The sequence below is a fragment of the Anser brachyrhynchus genome, assembly GCF_964034855.1.
Source record: "Anser brachyrhynchus genome assembly, chromosome: 4".
Lineage (NCBI taxonomy): Eukaryota > Metazoa > Chordata > Aves > Anseriformes > Anatidae > Anser > Anser brachyrhynchus.
In genome coordinates this window covers 23,313,819-23,336,275 of record NC_137698.1, presented here as the reverse complement: position 1 = coordinate 23,336,275, position 22,457 = coordinate 23,313,819, and the positions used below count along the sequence as shown (strand labels likewise).

The 22,457-nt window shown below is 35.8% G+C and overlaps 2 protein-coding genes across 26 annotated transcripts in view; one reads left to right on the top strand and one right to left on the bottom strand.

Moving 5' to 3' along the window:
• LOC308194612 (uncharacterized protein) overlaps positions 1–22,457 on the top strand; it is a 975,354-nt gene that overhangs the window by 30,994 nt on the left and 921,903 nt on the right. The window contains exons 4-9 of the mRNA XM_080590727.1: positions 3,904–3,999; positions 7,867–8,071; positions 15,717–15,778; positions 16,686–16,766; positions 20,564–20,644; positions 21,441–21,539. The gene's annotated coding sequence lies outside the window, so the exon portion shown is untranslated. The remainder of the gene's footprint in view (positions 1–3,903; positions 4,000–7,866; positions 8,072–15,716; positions 15,779–16,685; positions 16,767–20,563; positions 20,645–21,440; positions 21,540–22,457) is intronic.
• LOC308194613 (uncharacterized protein) overlaps positions 1–22,457 on the bottom strand; it is a gene marked incomplete at its 3' end in the record, with an annotated part of 64,235 nt that overhangs the window by 27,929 nt on the left and 13,849 nt on the right. For 17 of the 25 annotated variants that reach the window (XR_013950735.1, XR_013950736.1, XR_013950740.1 and 14 more), the window contains 7 exons: positions 19,794–19,883; positions 17,133–17,225; positions 16,695–16,733; positions 16,121–16,207; positions 14,758–14,878; positions 8,035–8,137; positions 6,992–7,070 (listed from right to left, as the gene is read on the bottom strand). Coding sequence is in view for 2 of the 25 variants with exons in the window: in XM_080590728.1 (XP_080446854.1) it covers positions 7,964–8,137; positions 14,758–14,878; positions 16,121–16,207 (382 nt within the window). Of the gene's footprint in view, positions 1–3,166; positions 3,932–6,991; positions 7,071–7,963; positions 8,138–9,555; positions 12,747–13,047; positions 13,152–14,757; positions 14,879–16,120; positions 16,208–16,694; positions 16,734–17,132; positions 17,226–19,793; positions 19,884–22,457 lie in introns of those variants that run through there. The other 8 variants (XR_013950739.1, XR_013950748.1, XR_013950750.1 and 5 more) reach the window with 8 other exon arrangements.

Below are 22,457 nucleotides of genomic sequence, written 5' to 3'. Positions count from 1 at the left end.
AATACATATACCTGGAGTCAAATGCAAGAGGTTTAAGTAAATTGGCTCAAATTATAAAAGACGGTGTCCAAATAAGATAATTCAAGTTACAGATTTATACCTGTCTAGGGAAATATTTTTAAGAAATATATTTGATTATTTGACTAAGAAGAATTATGTGTTTAAGAAATATTATTATGAACCAGCATCCTGCTCAGGTCAGTAAGACCATCCATCTTAGTCATACAAATGAATAGGTAGGAGAACAGGGGCCAAAGTTAGATCAGGTTTGAGTTTAACATGCTTATTTATCATATAATTATTTAAAATCTGCAGAAACTCAGACATGAAGATAATCTCAGACATGCATTAAATCTCTTCCACTGTTATCATATGTAAAAAAGCTTTTGAAATTCACTTCAAACCCCCTGAAAGGAAGGTTTTCACCAAAAAGTAAGTTTGAAAAAATAAGCAAATTAAAATTCTATCTTTACCAACAGTTACTTTCCAAATACTCTCCCTACATCTGCTAGCATTTTTTTGTTTTGAAGCATGATTTTTCCTCCTGGCTAATGAACAAGCATACTGTGATCATATGTTTCTGTTATCAAGGCTTTTGCCACAAAAAATCATCCCACTATCCCTACTTCATTTGATCCCTGACCTCACAATATATTCCCTTTTATTATAGGATAATGAGCCTACTTAAGTATGAAGAGTTGGCAGCTTTCCAAGGTGAAATAATCAAAGATATTGCACTTAATATCTACACCCTTAAGTTACTTGCAATTTCATATACAGGATGCCCATAAAGTAATGCAGTACAAATAGACACTAAGAGATTTTTCCTGCTGCATAGGAAAACTTCACAATCAAAATGACATATACAGAACTAAGATAAAAACTGAACTCCCAAAGTTACTGTGGCATAGCAGTTAAATCATCATGTTAATACCATATTAAAATGTTTATGTGTTTATTTTTGCATTAGTCCACTTCAGGAGGAACAGGAAAAGGAGAAGTTAAGCTGAGAAGGGAGGAGAATAAAAGATGAAGGTGGAGGATGAAACTGAAGTCAATTATCTGTGTGGAGGGGAACTGAAGGCGATGAATCTGAGAAAGTAGCATCAGCTGGCACAGGGCACAGAAAATCTAGTTAAAGCTGTTGAGAATTCAGAGTGAATCCTTCACAGTGTGCTCAAGGCTACTGCCTCTGGCTGACAGGCCAGTTTCTGCTCAGAAGACTAGCTATCGACTGGCTCTAAAGCTCTTAAAACCTCCCCTATATATCTCTGGATCCATAAACAGTGTGGTCAAGTGGGGAAAACACAGCCCCAGAATACAAAGATCAGCACTAAGTTGTTAGACAGTGACTGAAGAACATGGACACAGTTCCTCATAATCACGTCTCACCTATCTGTAAAGAGAGAACCTGGTACTGTATCACCTGACTCATATGGAAAAAAAGAAATCTAGCAAAATGATATTACTATATATAAAAGCCAAAAGAAAAGACAAGAGCACCAAAATTAAGAGAATAACACAAAAGAGCTTTTTAATGTTCCAAATTAGAAAAAAAGAAAAAAAAATCTGATTAATTTGCACAGTAATCATCCAGAATCAGCTTCAGAACTCTGCCTCAAGGACTGAATGTAAGGCCATGTGAGACTGATACATATACAGCACAGCTGCCAAAACACCAGGCATTGATATTACCAAAATTATGAGACAGTCTTTAAAAAATACTGGAATAATAACAATAACAATAAGCTAAAATAGATATTTATGTAGAATGGGGTGCATCCTACTACTAATTTCTTAAGCAAATATCCCATCTCCCTACAGAAAGACACATTTAACTTCATTTGTTGATTGACTTCATTAATACCTGGCGGCTACAAGGTCACAGAGAACTCAATGTAAGGGTGGGATTTCTATTTTTCTGGGAATTCAAACCAACTCCAACATAAGGTCATGAGTAGTTGTCTATAAAAACAGTGCTCCCCTGCTGTCATTAAAATGTGCATACATTAATTTTTCTTCCATGGTAAAAATTTTTTTGGATTAGCAGTTCTACAGAGAAAATCTGCATTCTGGGACCTTTTTGCATCCATTCCCTATACATATAAGATCCTGTATATGTGTTTGCAGAACTGCTTGAAAAATAAGCATTAACAGAATGTTATTGTTACTAATTTCTATTCTCTGAAGAGAAACTAATGACAGTATCACCAGAAGAGAAGGGGCAGACCACCACACATAATAATAACGCGATGACGTCAGCCAGCTCTTTAAGCACCCTGGGATGAATTCCGTCTGGACCCATGGACTTGTATGGATCCAGGTGGAGCAGCAAATCCAGCACACGTTCAGGGTCGGTTGGGAGTTTGTCCTTCCCACCGTCATGGTCCTCCAGCTCAGGGTACCCTGGGTCCCGAAGCCCATCATCAGTGTTGAAGACAGAGGTGAAGAAGGCGTTAAATGTCTCTGCTTTGCCTATGTCATTGTCTGTGAGGAGACAAGCTAGTAGCGGACCCCTATCTAGTAGCGGACCTGTGTTTAATTGGGTTCTCCTTTTTCTGTTCACATATCTAAAAAAGACTTTTTTATTGTCTCCCATTATAGTTTTATATTGCTTATAGTTTCCCTCTATTACACTGTTAATCTCCACTGTGTTTGAATTTTAAGTTTTGCCTAAAAGCTCTCATTCCAATAAGCCTCACTTATTTACAAAACATGAAACTATGCAGTTAAAAAACGTATATGTAGGCAACCAGGGAAAAGTGTGATTTTCCCATAATGGCATAGCATTGTGTTTGAAACTAGTGTACTACCGCAAAAATGTTTCAGCATCTCCACGAATTCCAGCAAAACAATGGTTAATTATTCAAACTGACCATTGCAAAAAGTGATTTTATGTTTAGATATCTACCTTGTAAAGTTCTGCTTTGTTTTTTGGGTGTGGACTTCATTGTGTATCTTCCTATAAGGAATTTCTAGGGGTTAAACCTATAATAGTCCAGCTGTTCACCCTTACTTGTAGGAATACTCCATTATAACTTACTGTTACATTATAACTTATTCCATTACAACTTACTGTAGCAAAACATAATCATAACAGTATATCAAACTTCGTAATCAAATAGTAAAAAATATAAATTTCTTAAATGTAAAAAAAAATGCATAATTACTTTTTATCAATAGCCATTTCTTCCAGACTGTAAATGCAAAATATAGTATAAACAGAATTTACTTTTTAATCATACAATAAAATCTTCAGAAACAACTTAGAGACTGCTTGCAGAGAGATGTCTCTTTTGTAGAAATAAAACTAAAAAGACCTCTTTGTTCAAGCTGCTTTGAGTATTTTTACTAGTAGGCCTTTGTATTTACTAATAGGAAAATTTCCATACAAAAGCACCAGTAGAGCTGATCACAGCTAAACAGATTAAAAGCTTTATATTTAAGTATTTCAGGGTGTAATATCAATTTCTTTAAAACTGCCTTTATATTTGGATTTGATAATAATGTTCACATTTCCTGTGCTCTTCTGCTTCATGATAAGAATCTGATGAGGCATTTTGCTTGGTGCCTTGGACAATTCATGTATACTGAGCACAATCCATCCTTACAGGGGAGTACTGGAGTTTCTACATCCCTTTCAAATACTAAGTTTTGTGTTTGTCCAAGTAGCAATTTCAAAACTCTTACTCTATTCAGCTAATGGAGATGTGTTCTTTGCTGTACATAACGGTTGAGTTTAGAAGCTGAGAAATGAAATTTCAGTGTAAGAGGAGATATGTTACAATTTCAGACAGAAAAGTCAGCAGTAGCAAAAAGATACCATCCTATTTCAAAAAATTATGTGTGTGATACATAAAAGTCCATTAGAATGTTTGATTCTTCCTTTTCTCCCTTTGACAGATGCAGTTTTCATCGAGAAAATGATCCCCTGAAGAAAAGAGATGGAGATGAATCCAGTGATTCAAGAAGGCTTAGGAAATGTTTTGTGCAATGGGAGTAATTCATATATATTGGTCCTTAAGGAGAAATCTTTAAAAACATCCATATGTTTAGAAAGACATTATAAACACCTGTTATAAGGAAAGTTGGAGACTTAGGAGTTTTTTAAAGTTACAGCTTATATTATTGTCAAGAGAAGTCCAGATCATTTCAGGTCACTCCTGATCTCTACTGCTACATTTAGCATCCACTCTGAGCCAGGCTACATGAGTAGGGAAATTTCTTTCTGTAGTTAAAAGACAAAGCCTGATCTTCACAGGAGAAAAAATAGTTCACTTGTGTTTGGTGTTTTCCTCCCTCTGTCTTCATTTGTAATCTCACTCGCAGTTCAGTTAAGCTTTAAGGCACTCTAGATCATAGAGTCATAGAATGGCTTGGGTTGGAAGGAACCTTAAAGACCATCCAGTTCCAAACCCCCTGCCAAAGGCAGGGATGCCACCCACTAGATCAGGTTGTCAAGGGCCTCATCCAACCTGGTCTTGAACACCTCCAGGAATGGGGTATCCACAGCTTCTCTGGGCAACCTGTTCCAGTGCCTCACCACCCTCTGAGTGAACAATTTCCTCCTAACCTCTAATCTAAATCTCCCCTCTTTTAGTTCAAAACCATTCCCCCTTGTCCTATCATTACCTAATTTAGCAGGGTCACTATCCATCTTTTTTATAAGCCCCCTTTAAGTACTGAAAAGCCACAAAGAGGTCCCCCTGGAGCCTTCTCTTCTGTAGGCTGAACAGCCCCAGCTCTCTCAGCCTTTCTTCATAGGAGAGGTGTTCCAGCCCCTTGATCAACTTCATGGCCCTCCTCTGTTAGAACAGGTTCACATCATTCTTATGCTGGGAGCCCCAGACCTGGATGCAGCACTCCAAGTGCCCTCACAAGGGCAGAGTAGAGGGGGACAATCATCTCCCTCCACCTGCTGGCCACTCCTCTGTTGATGCAGCCCAAGATGCAGTTGGTCTCAGGTTGCAAGCGCACATTGCTGGCTCATGTCGAGTTTTTCATCCACCAGAACCCCCAAGTCCTTATCTGCAGGGCTGCTCTCAATTAATTCTTCTCTCAGTCTGTACACATGTCCGGGATTGCCCTAGCCCAGGTGCAGCACCCTGCACTACTTGGACTTGTTGAACCTCATTAGGTTCACCTGGGCCCACTTCTCAAGCTTGTCCAGGTCCCTTTAGATGGCATCCCTTCCTTCTGTTGTATCAACCACACCACTGAGCTTGGTGTCATCTGCAAACTTGCGGAGGGTGCACTTGATCCTATGGTCTATGTCATTGATAAAGATAATAAGCAGCATCAGTCAAAGGACAGACCCCTGAGGTACACAACTCATCAGTGGCTTCTACTTGGACATAGAGCTACTGACCACTACTCTCTGGGTGTGACCTTCAAGCCAATTCCTATCCACTGAATGGTCCACCCATCAAATCCATCTCTCTCCCTCTCTCCAATTTGGAGACCAGGATGTCATGTGGAACCATGTCAAAGGCCTTGCAGAAGTCCAGGTAGATGACATCAGTCGGTCTTCCTTTGTCAACTGACGCAGTCACTCCATCATAGAAAGCCACCAGACTGGTCAGGCATGATTTGCCCTTGGTGAAGCTATTCCGGCTGTCTTGGATCACCTCTTTGTCTTGCATGTACCTTGACAATGCTTCCAGGAAGATCTTTTCCGTGATCTTCCCAGGCACAGAGGTGAGGCTCACCGGTCTGTAGTTCCCTGGGTCCTCCTTTCTACCCTTGGGATGCGGAGCGATGTTTCCCTTTTTCCAGTCACTCAGGGCTTAACCTGACTGCCAGGACTTTTCAAATATGATTGAGAGAGGATTGGCAACTACATTTGCCAATTGCTTGAGGACCCTGGGATGCATGTCATCAGGCCCCATGGACTTGTACATGTTTAGTTTCGTCAAGTGGTCCTGACCCTGCTCTTCACTTACAGTGGGTGGGACTTTGCTCTCCCAGCCTCCATCTACGGGTTCAGGGAAACGAAAGACTTGGGAGGCCTGACTGGCAATAAAGATGGAGGCAAAGTTGTTGAGTACCTCAGCCTTCTCCATGTCTGTTGTTAACAGTTCTCCCTTCTCACCTATCAGAGGAGGTACACTCTCCTTGGCCTTTCTTTTCTGACCAATGCACCTGTAGCATCTTTTCCTGTTATTCTGTGCATCCATTGCCGAACAAGTTCCATCCATGTCTTGGCTTTCCTGATCCCATCCCTGCACACCCAGACAGCATCCCAGTACTCTTCCCAGGCCACGTGTCCCTGCTTCCACTGCCTGTGCATTTCCTTCTTGTACCTCAGTTTGACCAGCAGGGCTTTGCTCAGCCATCCTGGCTGTCTGCCCTCCCTGCCCGCTTACTTACGCAGGGGGATGGAGAGTTCTTGTTTGATCTTGATTGATCAAGAGATCAATTCCCTTGTGAATATATATCTACTACTGTCTTACATACGTTAGTGCACTCAATAGCTGAGATACAGTATATACTTGCATAGAACCTATAATTCAGTTTAACTCCCACAAAGATCAATAACAGTGAAAATTTGAAGTATACTTTACTTCAAGTCATATGAGTTACTTTCTGACTTCAGTGAAATCTTATGAAATTTCACCAAAATTGACTCAATCTAAGATAACCACTACATTATCTGCTAACTGCAGCCTTTTCTTCCTGAAATCATGTTACATCAGGATTTTTAATGTCAGTTTCTATGCAGAACATGAAAAGAAAAATTACACAGTGAAAGAAAAAAAAATATACAATTATAAATTTACACAAAAACAAGTGGATATTTTAGATAAACAGGGTTGGTAATGCAGGCATTTCTTCAGCACACCATGATTTTATCTTTTATCCTTATTTTATTCTTACTATTTCAAGGAAATCTTTCACATTGTCTGTAAAGTAGACAGAATTTCTAACATTTTAATTTTTCAAAAAACAGCTAAGACAAACATCTGGCAGGAACAAATAAGGGAAGACTGACCTTGATTTGGCAGAAGATGAGAGATGCATTGGCTGAATAGCCACTTGATGTCCCTACTCATTCTATTTTTCTGTGATTTCTATGAAAAAAAAAAAGTGAAGCAAACGTTAAACAACTGCTTGCAGTCATAATACAACTTCTCTACATCTTCTGAAAAGCAGCTGTTCTAGTATTTGAATTACCATCATAAGGCACATGTTTTCAAGAAAATGTAATAAAAAAGTCATCAAAAGTCACCCATAACACAAAGGTTTTCTCTGGGAAAACCTGTTCCCATTACTTAAGAAATATTACTCTTCAGTGTGTGTATATTAAGGTGTTTATATTCATTGAATGCAAAATCTGTTTCTAATTCTGTGCCCAAAATACATTAAGAGAATGCTAAATTTGCAAATACAACATTAACTGCTTTCTTGACTATTTGCACATAATTATAGGTTGAACTTCAAATTGTTTTTAAAGGGACACTCTTTTAATTTCCACAGAGATAGAGTAATCCACTCAAGCTGGGACTCCAGGCAATAGTTGTTGCACCCCTTGTCATGTTTCATGTGGAGTAGAATAAAGTGATAAATAACTTATATCTTGAAACATCTTAATGGTTATTCATATTTAACAGTTTTCTTGCCAGAATGTTCTATTCTATTTAAATAAAATGTTGATAATATGATTATAAAATGTTAATAATATGATTAATTGTGAGATAGAATTAGTTTTCTTAACCAAAACCATAATTTAACAGCCAGTGGTGATCTTGTTGAACTGAAGGAAATTCTTTGAAAAGTACTGCTAATGCTTGAGTGTCAGATTCAGAGATCCATATCTCACAGAGAAAGATTTTCAGGTGTTGAAGTTAATATTAACTTCTTTTTCAGGTACTCCACTGCTGAAGCTAGCCAATCTAGAAGTTGACATAAAATTCCAGTAAATGGCGAGAAGCTTTAAATCTGTGACCTCATGGAATTTAGGATCTTAGGAGGAAAGCTCACAGCACCAATTTCTGTCTCTGGGTGATTCATAGGAAATAAAGAGAAAGAACTCACCAGCTCTGCTCCAAGTGCCCACAACTTTCAGCGTAAGGTAAACTTTAAGCAAATTGGTTCTCTTTTTGCAAGCTTTCTTTTTTCTTCCAGAACTAGCAACAACCTGACGGGATGTCACAAACAGAAAATTAGAAGGCAGTGTCTTATCAAACATAGAGTACAGGAAGGGGGAAGAGAGAAAGAGGGAAGGAGAAAAGGAGATGCTAGTATTCATTTTATTGTGCAAAAAAAAACTTTCTACTGTACAACATAGTAGGAAATACTTAAAACATCATCACTGATAAATAGGTCTAAATAAAATATTTCACTTTGCCAGTAGAGAATATAAGAAGATCTGCTACTTCAGCTGTAGTAAGCAGTTTATGTCAGAGAGATCATAAAACCAACAAGAAGCTGCTTTGGTCTGAATTTACTCCACAAAGATTTAATCTTTGATAATGCACTAAAGCTAATGGCTGTCCTAGTAATAAGTATTAAGTATTAAGTAATAAGTAATAAGTAATAATAAAAGAAAACAATGAATATAGAATTCATTTGTTGAATGAACTGAAAAGTGATCTATGAACAATGAGAATTGCCCAGGATTTTTCCTTCAGGATTTTGCAACATTATCTAGCATACTTGGTAAGATATAAAAGAAATACTGCACTTCATGTTCTTCTTCCACAGCACTTGAAACTTCAAATCTGTTCATTGTAATGAATCTGAGGTTCTCAACAGGCCTATGAGCAGGCAGAAATGCAAACTTTGCAGATCACTAGACAAGAGTTTGTTACCAGTATTATTTAAGATCATATAAAAATAGCAAAGCAGAGTTCTCTTGGCAGACATTTGCATTACTTCATGAACATTAGTAATTTTCTTTATAGCTTAAGTGAAATGCATATTTACAAAGCAACTGCTTCATTTTTGTACACAGAACATAACTTCTGGTACCTTACAAAAACATAAAAAGCATAGGACTGCTCAGTGTGGGTTACTACTTCACATATACCAGCTTTCTACTTCAAGTTCTATCTGTGGTGGACTATAACACTAAATCTGCAAAAACTGTGTTTCACTATGAAAAGTATTTTCCTTCACTTAATTTAAACCAGTAATCACCTGAACTGTTACGTGAAATGTCACTAGGGATAACATAGACCTTAATTTCTGAGTAAACAAGAGCCATGCCAGAAGTATTCCAAAGATGAAATAATATGTGAGTAAAAATAAGAAATTGAAAATAAGTTCTTGGACAATGATGTGTTTCTGGGTCCAACTTACAGTATATCTTTTGATTATATTAAAACTCTTATTGAAGGAAATTAGGTACTGTGGAGTACGGCATGACAGTGAAAAGTGATGGGCTTTATTTCAGATATGTTAAATGAAATGAGCTCTGTTTTTGTAAGGACGAATGATCTATGTTCAGTTATGCAGCGTTTCAGGCTAATCTTCAGTGGCACTGATTAAGTAATTGCACTGTAAAAGAGCCCATGTTCTGCTTCTGACTCTAAATGAAATTTTCTTCATAGACCGAGAGAAAGTTTTTCCAAGAGCCTGAAACCTCTCCTAATGATTTTTTCCATAGAGGTCACTTGAAAAGTTTTTGTCCTTGAAAAGGTAACAAAGCCAATATTTTTCTTATTTAAAAAAATTGATTGTGCTCTCCAGCACTTTAGCTATCAGTGCTTTTTTGTGTCATGTTAAAAGGCTCTCATGGAAATTCTAATTCATCCAGTATAATACAAATAGCGTATAATCTATTATTTCTGCCAAAGGGTATTTTGATTCTACTGAATGATGCCGGTAGTCTTTTAAACATTTAGCATCTTTCTGGATATATTCTGCCACAAAGTGTTAATGATGATTATAGATAAGCTTAAAAATAGCGCATAAAGGAAATGGCAAAAATACATTAAAATCTGATAATGGGAAAAACTAAAAGCCATAACTATGCTTATGTTTTTCATACAGCAACAGAAAATGGCAGAGAGTCACACAGTCTCACTGGAGATTCAGAATAAATGTGTCAAAATGGGGAGAAAGGCACAGACAAAATAATTTTGAAAGGCAAAACACCATGATAACAATCATGGTAAAGTCAGACAACTGTGAACCCCAGTTTCAGGTGTTAGAATAGCTGAAAGCAACTATTGTTGTGCCTGTAATAAAGGCACTTCCACATATAGACTCTTGATGCTTAATGGCAATTATTAGGATGGTAGATAAGAGGAAGAGAAAGAGCAGAAAGTTACCAGTCCTTCAGCCACCTGGCCTTTAACAAGCCACTGGTTCTTCAGTGTGTTGATAATCAGAACAGCATTGCAGGTACATATTCCAACACAACAGGGTAGCCTCCACAGAAAAAAGAAGTAATCGGAAGCTGATTTGACTCAATAGACCAAATCCTTTCCTGTTACTTCAAACCAGTGGTCTTTTGCAAGCAACGCAATACACTAGAAATGCACATTCCCTCTGCCAAGTGAATGTGGCCTACCTGCAGAACAACTTTTCCAACTGTTACCTCAGAAATAAAGAAGTACAAACCTCCTACCAAAAAGAGTACAGCTTTGTTTTTCCAGAAGAGAATTTTAGCTGACTTCCTTCTTCCAGGGTGAAAAGAAATAAAGCAATTTCAGTCTTGTTTAAGATAATGATAGATGGGGAGGGAAGCGATGCAGTTTGTTTTACCAATGGTATAATTAAGATAATACAACTTCACTAAACTCAGACCAGAATGCTATTTAAGCATCCTAGGAAGACTGATATTCTGCTGTGTTCAGTGGAACTGCCTACTTGTGAGCTTGAACTTGTATTTTTACCTGTTAAACTGAATGCAGAAGTTTAACTCTTGCATAACTCAAATAATAGAAAATTTGCAAATACCTAAGCAAGAGTAACTTTTCAGATACTAGATATAAGTTACAGAGTTTTGATTTGGGATGGATATACCACAAGCTTGCATGTGAGCATATACCTTCAGTGTCAGCTGAAATAGAGACATTGTGAAGTGTTGTATGTTTACTGACAGTTATCCTGAGAACTATAATTCAGTGTGAGGAACAATTAATCTAAGTATTGCTAGATACTGCTAATGTTGTATGATACATCAAAACTCTTCAGCTTTTATTTACAAAACCTAACAATGAGGACAAAAGCCAGTGCAATCAAAAAGCAGCCCATATGTTACAGCATACATGGAGCAAACCATAAAGCCAGCTCTCTGTATTTCCCATGATAAGAAAGGGTTCTCTTGGATAGGCTCAGATAAAATACTTCACATTATTCAGAATTATCCCATATTTTTAAAATACTGAATATATCCTTGTCCTTAATTCATTTGGTTGTATATTTAAAGTCAATTTTATATACATGTACAATCATGTGTGTATGTATATGATAATATATATCAATAAAATATATGTATATCGACTTCATTATCTTTTCACATACATCTTAGTTTCAAATCTCTGTTTTTTAAACCGCTTTTTGCTTACTATTTCTTCTTATCCTTAAGTTATTGATATTCTGCCCTAATTTTAAAACTAGTTTAATATAATCACTTATGAGTAGCAGTGGTTGGAGAATTTGAGAACTGAATCATTTTTTCCTTAATAAGTGATCTGCTCACAATGAATACAAAAAGCAGTCAAAAGCATTAAATTAGATAAAATATATATGCAAACTATGTAAAATTTTAAATGATGGATCAAAGCTTATTTCAAATCATTGATCTATATCCAAATATTGTTCTGAATATAAATGATTTAATACAACATTCAGCCTGAGACTGAAAAATATTAGTGCATTCATAATCACCATCGTATAGGAAATCACCCATAAAACAAAATGTGACCATAAATAATATGAAAGTATAAAAAATCTCTCTGTATAAAATATATATTATATTAATAATATATATAGTATATAGAAATATGTATTTGTACACTGAAATATACTAGTAGATTGTATACATTGAAATATTCTAATAGATTTATTCTAAAAATTATTCTGCATTCAGTGTACACATCATGTGGAGAAGTATATTCAAGCTATTTACAGAAATCAGAGATTGATTTAGGCCATTGTGGTTTTCCAAGGAAAATGTCTTCATTTAAATATATATATATGAATAGTAGATTGCAAAACTGAATAATTCAGTCAGGTATTAATATCCAGAGACAAATTCAGAGCTCTCTAAATGTTCTATATTATCAACTGACTGCTGACTATTAATGCAGTCCATCCATAAGACAGCTTTGTTTTTGAAGTTAAATCATTTGTTAAACTTATGGGTATTAATTTTTTTTTTTATTTATAAAATGGCTCTTTATTATACAATCTATCAGGAAAGGACCCTTTATAACACAATGCACTTAAAATATATATTTTTTCAACAACTTTCCAGATGGTTGTAAGGAGATTTACAAATAGGACAAATATAATTATGAAATATTTTGCTTCCGCCTTGAACTTACTCCTGTAAAGTTCCAAACCCAAAAGATTTGATTGACATAAAATAAATTCTCATGTATAACATGCTCAAAAAAGCTGAAAATAATATACAGAAATAAAACTTCTTTAAAACGTTTTTCTCTATTTAATTTCAAGATCTCTCTATGGGTCCAGACAATGCTTAAAGCCTCTTTTGTTTTCTCAAGGACTGGTAGACCAGGCTAGAAACAACTGCTCCTGTTAAATGTTAAGCTTGCCACCACGTCTGTTAGCTGTAAAGTTAGGAAGAGATATTAAAATAAATGTTTCATCTTGATGTATTTATTTAAAAGTAATACTGATCTCAATTTTAGTTCAACTTTCAGTAGTTAGTGTACTAGTAAGAGCAAATTTATTTTTATTAAAGGTGTAAGTTATATTTAACAGACTGGTTACTGGTTTTTGATAGCCATTGTTGATCAATTCTCTTACTTATGAACTATTTTCCACCTCTTGCTACAGTTTATGTGTGTTTTCACCACTCAGAATGATATGCAATTCAAAACTTATAATGATACACAATTCAAGACTTACCTATGCTCTGCTCAGCTGAACCATCATTTGTGGCTTGTGACTGGTCACTTAAGCTGCAGCGGTTTGACACCTTTCAGGATGTGTGAAAATTTTTAAAAAGGAGACTAATGGAAAGGGAAAAATTAAAACCAAATATTTGTGTTTGCACGGGAATATTTTTATTTGAGATCATTTGGGTATATCATTTGGGCAAGAGATAGATTACTGTAGCAGAAGGGCACAGAAATCCAGGTTAGTATGCTGGAAGAGTATCAAAACATTTTTTTCTACACTCATATTTTCCTCTAGACCCAGTCAGAAACAAGAGACTAGACTAAGTAGATTTGTGCTTTCACATTACAGTTTTTTTTGTGCTTGCTCAAAAATCCATTCCAAAGTCTTTGGGTGAAAAAAATGCCTGAGATAAAAGTCTATAACCAGAAGTATTCCTGGATAGCAAGTAATGAATGAACATAATAAAAATGAGCAATAGTTAAAAAATTAGTAATGAACAGTATTTAACAAAATTTCTCTATAATTTTAGGCAGTTTTATCTCCTCCTTTGAATTCAAATAATTGTGGCACAAATGAAATAATGCTGTTATGTTCACATACTGATGGGAGAGGAGCACTAACCACAGAAGGAGTGGAAATTATACTGATTTCAAATTGTAAAAGATGCTCACTTAATAAGCCAGAAAACAGAATTTTCACATTGCATAGAGGTTTATCTTTTAGTTAGACAAAATGTTTGTTATTATCCTCTGGGTGGTTTTTCTGTAGCTTTTGTTTTGTTATTAAAGTTATTAAACTTGCCTTTTCTATTCTCATTACCAGAATATTTTATGGCTAAATCCACTTACAGAACCTATTGTGCTTTCTGATCAAAGTGGAAAATGAAGCCAGGTTATAATAAGCAATTTAATTTTTAATGAGCGGATTGAGGCCCAAGGTCATAACAAAGGGCACAAAAACAAAGAAATACAAACAACAACAAAATTTCTAGCATGGAACACTAATGATAGCACCCTACACATGACCAGGGCAAAATAATATTTGGCAGAGTGCATCTAAAAGCTAGCCCAGTTGTATTTTTTATTTTCTTTCAGAACTCTACCTAAGTCTAAGTAAGGTGTAGCATATTAAATAATACAGAAGCACATAAAAATGCATGAGACTTGTTTTCTAAAAGAACTTAGCTAGGATGTTTATTGAATTTAAATTTCCCAAGCTCAAGCTTAAATGCTACAGCTACAAGCTGAATGTTTAACCCTCTAATATCTCTTGTAAGTGCTTAAAAGGTAGTTAACTGTTACTCTGGAGTGTAATTCTGCCAGAATCCTGCGTGTAACCTCCACTGAAGTCCTTGGGATTTGGCCTTTCAGTCTTCAGAAATAATAAATCAAATGTAAGTGGAACATTTACATAAACATGGTGTCCTTGCTTTCTTTTCAGTTTGTAAATTAAGTCATCAAACTTTATTATTTTTGAATGCAGGCTTGTTTAAGATCTTATTTAGCATATTCTTCGATTTTTACTAGTGGACTTTCTTACAGCTTTCTCTAGCAGTAGAAATATTTATGTCACTAAGCCCACTAGGAAGCACTTTATGTCAAAGGCACATATCATTTTACCCTGACAAAACTGCTATATCTATTACAAGTAACATCCTTATGAAAAACACTCTGCCTCATTAAACGAATATAAATTTTAAAATTAAATTACGTATACCTTTACATCAAGTAGAATATAAGCAGTAGAGGGGATGCTGATGAGTTCTGCGGGTTCTACAGGTAGTCCACAGATCAAGTCCAGTCCACACGATGCTTTCATCTGTTTTACCAGCTTTTCCCTAGGGAACAGAATCAACTGTTTGAACAGCTAATTGCTGCTGGCAGGGCCAAACAATTCATCATGGTACTGTCACTGCCTCTGCTCTCCCAACGAGAGGGGAGAGGAAAGCAGCAAAGAGGACAGACATATCTTTTGTGTTCTGCCAACCTAAAGTGGTTGGCAGAACACAAAACTACCCCCTTTCAAAGAGGAGGAGAAATGGTATCCCTGCAGAGCTCCGAAATAACTGTTCTTTGTAAGTGACAGCAGCATGAAACACAGAAGGAGGCACGTGCCTCAGGCTATGTCACCCCACAGAGCCATGAGCTGCAACTTTCACAAGTCAGAAGGCACCAACTGAGGTTTGAAGGCAAAAACTGAGGGCCAGCCCCTGTGCTTGCTGTGAAGACACTGACACTTCACCCTTTCTCAAAATGCTTTTTTCTTATTAAAATGTATTCTAATCCCTCCCTTTCAGCCGTCTTCAAGTCAGGACTGGGAGGAATGGGAGGAGGACAGTACTAAGTGGCAAATAGGTTTTCTATGGACCACAGACTCAATTTGAGAACTGATTGTATGTGATTTGAGAACTGATGTGATTTTATGATCACATATCAGTCATTTAAACACATGCTAACACAGAAAGCATTAGAACACATCATAGTATGTCCCATTTGTGGCTGTGTAATGTCATGTGCCTGTGTCTAACCCCACTTATTAGCTACACAGGTGCTAGACATGGCCCTTGGCTCTCCTGATTGATAGAACAACTCGTCATAACATGAAGAAACTCTGACTTTTATCAATGGATGTTGAGTTTAATTTTTTTTTTTCCTGTTTCCTTTAAAACCTCACAGGTCAGTGCCCTTGGGATTTTGTCTAAATGTCTTATTTCTACAGGAGGCAGAAGCGAAGCAAGGTGAGGCAAAAGTGGGAAGGGTAAGGAAAGATGTTTGGTTTTTGGAAAGAATCTTAAAGAATGAGCATGGGGGAGTGGAAATTATAAAAAATATAAAGAGTAGGTAAGAGAGTAATACAACTGAGGACCCAGTGTTTGGAGATACTACTGAGATAACCAACGCTTTTTTTTTTTTTGAAAGGATACTTTACAAAGAGGTATTAGAATATGATTTAGATATGATGTGTATATGTAGATTATCCATTACTTGCACAGTGCAATTTTCTTTACTGTATTTTATCTATTTATTATCATTACTGTGTTTTACTCTACTACATTTGGAAGGGATATGGCCATCAGTACCTCACCAGCAGTCCAGCAACTAGATTGGAAAACTGCTTCAATTTTCTTCTTCTGCACATGTTCAGAGATGGACACATTGCTTCAAACCTTTTGGGGGAAAATAATGCATATCAGACAACTATGATATAATGCATAAATGCATTTTTTCCCACTGAACAGCTATTAGAAATGCTTTACAAAAGCTTTACAACTGCTGTTTTAAAAGCTTTAAGAAAACAAAAAAAAAAATCAAAGTGGATCTCTTAATTGATTCATTTTTGAATCTATTAATATTTCATTCAACATATACGGATATGTATATTTATTTAGAAGTGGTATATATACTTATTCTTTTGTTATTTTTTTTCTTGTTTCAGCCTGAATTAAAATCAGCTTTTTCTTTATTTCAGGGGACTTCAACAGAAGAACCCTCTTTCCCATTTTTTTTTCCAGACAGTTGTGTAATTGTGGCAAAAAAACAGACCGTTCTTTTCGTCTAAAAATCTAAAAAGGAGTACATTGCTTGCTGTTATTTTTTCTTCTAATTCAATTCCTCTAACTTATCCTGAGCTCTGTCAATTTTCAGGAACTATACCTCTGTCTTCAAGCGTTGTCATGAATTTTGGATTGTCAGCTGAAAACACAAACAGAAAAACAGCAGCTGCAGGTAATAAGATTTGATAGTAGTACACATTACATGTAGGAGAGTTGCCCAATACAGTCTTGGACATAGTAGAAGTAGTTGTCCCTTAACCTAAAATGTAATTACACAAATGATATAGACACATTTTAAATTAACTTCATCTTAACATAAAAACAACATCGTTCATGAAAGAACTCTGGAATGGCATTGAATCCAGAGAAATCACTAACATTTACTAGAGAAAAGAAGCTCAAAACTCAACCTGTATTTGTTATTATCAAACTACACAGTGCACTCCCTGTACCAATATTATACATTGCATGGTCAGGAGTTACACCTCTAATGCCTGTTAAAACATATACACTCAATAAATAAAACATATACACTCACTTAATAGTTTGGCAAAGGAAGTGTAGAGAAAAAGTCCTTAGTCACAGTCCTGGGAGTGATAGAAATTTGTCATAGCCCGAAATTTGTAGTCTCCTGTGTTCCAAATGCAAAGATGACTTGTTTAATTTTTCAGTCCAGAATTCATTCTTTTACGATGTCTTGACATTGAACCAACACACTCAGTGATGTACTGCCTTTGTACAATATAGGTGTGGAAAAGACCTGATGGCAAATTACATTTATAAAAGAGCAACATGAAAGCTACCTGGTCTTTCCACATTATCTGAAAGCAAGAGTCAATTTCACAGCAATTCAAAGAAACCAACAGTATCTATTACAAATAATCATGATGCAAACTGTGACAATTATTTTGGCTTTTCTGGTCTCTGATGCTAGGAAAATCCTAGCGTGCCTAAACTGAGCAACTCAATTTCTGTTTTGTTTAATCTGTCTTCCCAAAACTTCAGTGTGGAGTTAGTAAGAAAGTAACACTACACACCTGACCTTTAGAGCCTTACTAATAGCACCAAGTCAAATTGCAGCTTTGCTGTCTGACTGTTGACCTAACTAAAGGTTTTGACAATGTAAATTGCAAGGGACTCTTGAAGCTTTTGCAGACCAGTGGAAGCCCTGCAAATTCTATTTCTCACATAGTTAAGTCTTCTGTAATAAGATGATGGTTAGAGGTGGAAAATGTTAAGAGCTCTTTAATATCATAAATGGTTTCCATACTCCTTTCCATCTTGTCTCTGTTGTGCAGATGGAATCAATTTGTGCCATTGGCAGAGCTATATTTATTCAGTTTTTTACTGATGCAAGTTGTTCGGTCTGCAGACACATGTGGCTGATTTCTTCATTAGTGAGCTTCTTTTTGCTGATGACTGTGAGTTGGTAGCTCACTCAGTCAATACCATTCAATTTACTATTGATGACTTCCCTTATGCAACCCATCCCTTTACTTTTCCTGTGAACTTACAAGACAATGGAAGCACAAAACCAACCAAAACAGTGGCACAAGCACATGCACTCACGTTTTTGCACTTAGCAAAATTTTCTCGAGCTTGTTGAATGTTTTTCTAGTTAGACAGATACAGATGCACTGTGAAACTGCTTCCATATTGGCAATTTTAACGCTTAATTTGAAATATTATCAAAGTGACCATATAGCCATGTGAAGCGAAGTGCCAGAACATGCACTGGGCATGTTTTGTTCTCAGAAAACCCTGGCATTTTAGTGAAATGTGACCATTTATTCTCTCTACGTGGGACACTCAGTTTTGTATACAGTGCCCTTAGTATATCTGGAAAGTTAAATGACTACATGCAGAATCCTCAAATTAGAACAAATATTTGAACCTGATGTCCTGATCCCAAAAACTAGGCTATGATGATGATAAGGCAATATGGCCAAAATCTCAGATTTTTATGATCACCTATTGATGCCTTCTTCCAAGAAAGTAAGTGCAAACTTCAATATCCTTTGAAATGGTAATGAGAGTATACTGTGGAAGTCTGACTATAAGATGGCAGTTTATGGGGCAGCAGATTTGGTATAGTCCAGCTAATTCTTAGTAGCCAATGATACCTTTCTAAAGTTTCATGATGATATTTTGTATTGCAATGCCATAGGCTTCCATTTTTCTCAAATGGGATGGAGTAAATCTCTGCACTCATTGGGGTGATGAGAGAGAAGATACTGCTTGTCAGCCTAGAGTGAAGGCTAGTACTTCTTCCAAAGGAAGAGAGCTGTACAGAAGCCTGTCCTGTGTCCTGCTTTTGCAAGTGTTCTCTTCTGCTACAGTATTGTTCCTGTGACAGCAAGCGACATACAGACAGGGTGGCAGTGTTGGTTTTTTTTTTTTTTTCAACTGCTGGGGTAGCCTGAGGGCTCCTAGTGACCATCAGCCAGATGCCCAATCATATGTGAAAGAAGCTCCAAGCCATACAGAAATGCAACACAATGTTCAGTAATTTTCTTGCAGCATTTCTCTCTCCACAGATGAACCCCTAAGTACTAAACTTTTCTGCTAAGGATAGCAGAGCTAATGAGCTTTGCTACACCATATGTCCATCAGCTAGACCATAACTACCTCCCCTGTCTCCTGAAATTAGTGGCTACAAAGCAAGAAGGACATTAAAATCTTCTAAAAGATTAAAGATTTTATTTCCTCTGGATTAACTAAGCTGAAGTCCATAAACATTCTTCCAAGGCCCATGAGAAAACTTTGTACTCTAAATGAATAAAGTAATTGTTTCATATAGATTATACCACTGACACCTCATGAGAAATAATTTTTATCCATGTTTATCTCTTACCTTCTTTCTGAGTGCTGCAATAATATCTGTCGAATGGATGTCTTCTTTTTAAGAATTTTTAAATAAGTTCTCTTTTGCTATATGAGTCGTCACATGAACTTAGTCACTGATTGAAAACCTGCGTGACTCTTGTAGAGTCAAAGTGGGTGGGGCAGTGCTTCTGACTATAATTTGACCCGTTGTTTTAAGTGGAGGTAGGCCACTTAGGAAAACAGTATTGCCTTATATAAGAAATTTCATGTGCCTGAAAATTCCTCAATATAAGACACTGATATGTTGAAATTCTGAACATTAATATTTCTACATTTAATACTGTATATCTTACCAATGTCTATTTATTCATACCTTCAATTCCAGTACGTGCTGGATACTTCTCAAGAGCCATTCACAATGCTTTTGAGTACTGTTCTATAGCACTTCACTATTTGCAAAACACTACATAAAGTGAAATACAATAGGTGACAGAATTTATATCTTTTATACCTTTCAAAAATTAGACAGACTACAGCTTTCATTTCACAAACAGTCAATACAACCAGGTGAGGAGCGTGCAAGAAGCAGTGCTGCACTCGCTGTAGAACATTCATGCAAAGGCATGAAGGAAATCAATAGAAAATCCAGAAACAGAATTATCAGTTCAGAGTTACATGTCAGTTTTAAACACTTTTTACATTACTTTGAAAAAAGGATTGTTGTGTTCTTTAGCTTTTATTGACTATTGTTGACCAGCTTAGCAGATAGATTACAAAAACATGTCAACAGACAAAAAAATAACAAAAAACCTTTCCTCCTATAAAAAAAATACTTCTTAAATTGCACAATGAAGAGAAATACATTCTTTAATTTGTAATTTATTATAATATATTTATTTTTTGTTAGGAAATGAATTCTGTATTTTATTTCTATCATTTTAAACACTGATTAACATTTCTTGTCAGATCAAACTTATGACAGACCTTACTGAAACGTACAAATTTGAGTCTGTGTATTGATTGCAATGTTATTTATAAAAATAAGGGGTTTTTTTTGTTTGTTTATTTTTACAAAAAGATGGAGAGGGGGGATGTTTTCTTTTGCTAAAATGTTCTATTTGTTTTTTCCTATTATTCTTGCAGGCAAGAGGTAATGCTTCACTGAAAGAAGAAACAGATGAAAAGAAAATAAGAAATCAGGGAAGAATCCATTTCATCCCAAAGGTAAGTTTTCTTGTCCCCTTTATTGAAGGCAGTTTCATTACATTGGCACTTGTAATACCTGTTTCTTTCTTGAGGACTCCTGAACACAGCCACATTCTCTGAAGATTTTTGAAATTGCATTTAAATTAATCGAATTTCTGTGTTTATGAATTTCTGTGAAGCTCAATGGATATGGAAAGGAGGGATATGTGGGTAAGGAAAAATCATGTACAACAGGTAGGGTGTTTCAGAATGTTTTGATGTTGCTTAGGAAGTTCAAAGAAAAAAAAATCTTTCTAATTCTTTGATGTTTTCTAGTAAGGAAGGAAGGGAATTAAATTGCAAGTGGAGCATGGTTTTAAAACAGAGCCTTGATATTTAGGGACAAAAGAAATCATCCCCCAAAATCGAGTGCATAAATAAAAGAATCCTATTAAAACAGAAAAATATAACCTACTAAAATCTTTCTTATAATGTGCAAAGTGGTGCCATCAGAAAGCAGACAAACAATTAAACAAACATGATCTTGCATCTTGATTATCCTTCAAATCTAAGCACACTTGCGTATTTTTTTTCAAAAGTTATTCCATAACCTCTTTAATTCTCTTCCTCACTTTCTGAACAAGCTCCAAAATTCAAACCATGAAAGTGTCTTCTTTTCTTTTCATTTATTCTCTGTTTTATATTGAACTGTTCAAAATAATCTGTTAGTCATTAAGAGAAAACAATGGCTCACTGAAAACCCTTGAGAAAGTAGGAAATAAATAAAATGTTAGTAAAGGAATGATAAACATCTTCCTAATAAACTCACTTGCAGATCTGTAGCTCCACCTAGAGGAGGAGCTAGGAGAAGGAAGAAAAGGAGGAGGAGTGAAAGGAGGAGGAGGAGGAAGAAGAGGAAGGTGTCTTCACACCTGTAAGTGCTGGTTTTAACTGTGTTTTTTTCTTCTTAAGATGTGATGCATGACATAGTGTTCCCTGCTCTGTTAAAGAAGGAAGAAATACTCTGACAAACATCAATTCCAGTGGGAAAAAAAATCTTTCTCAGAAATCTTAAGTATGTTTTTCTAAGATTTCTAACATTTCGTTTATGATGTTCTTAATGGTGAGATTCTTTGAAATGTTTTGAAAAATAAGTACTGCAAAATTGGGTCTAAATTCTTATTTAAAAGTAAATTAAGAAGTCAATAGCACTTTATCTATTGATTTTGATTTTTACATGACAGTGCCCTTTAGCCACTTTTAAAATGGAAATCTAATATGTAAAATATATACACTGGTTTTGACATAAAGATAAATTATCTAATTTCTGTAATCTATCTCAGCCTTGGACTTGCACAGGAAAATTCCTGGGAGGCAGACACCAGGTCTTTGAGGCAACATGCAACATTTTGCAAGTCAGAACACAAATAACCTTCGTATGAGAAACAATAATGGTCTCTGCCAATTCTTTAAATTGCATCTCCTTTCTACTCGCCTAAGTTCATTGGCCTGAGTTAAGCTTGAAGTGGCTCTTCCCTCAAGTTCTTACTTCTTAAGCACATTTCATCAGCTAGTGACTACTTTGTCTCTTTCTTACAAGAAACACAGAACCTAGTATCAATACATAATATGAACCCCTTATTTTTGGCATCTTGTAGAGGCCTAAAATGTATTTTGAATTGGAAAATAGATAGGCTCATTCAATATGTGAAGATTTTGAAAGAGATCACAATTCCTTATTATAACATTAAGACAAACAAACAAAACCAACAACAACAACAACAACAAAACCACAAAATGTAGAGTAAAGAAAGAGTAAAAAAGCAAATGAAATGTGCTGAAAAGCAGTTAA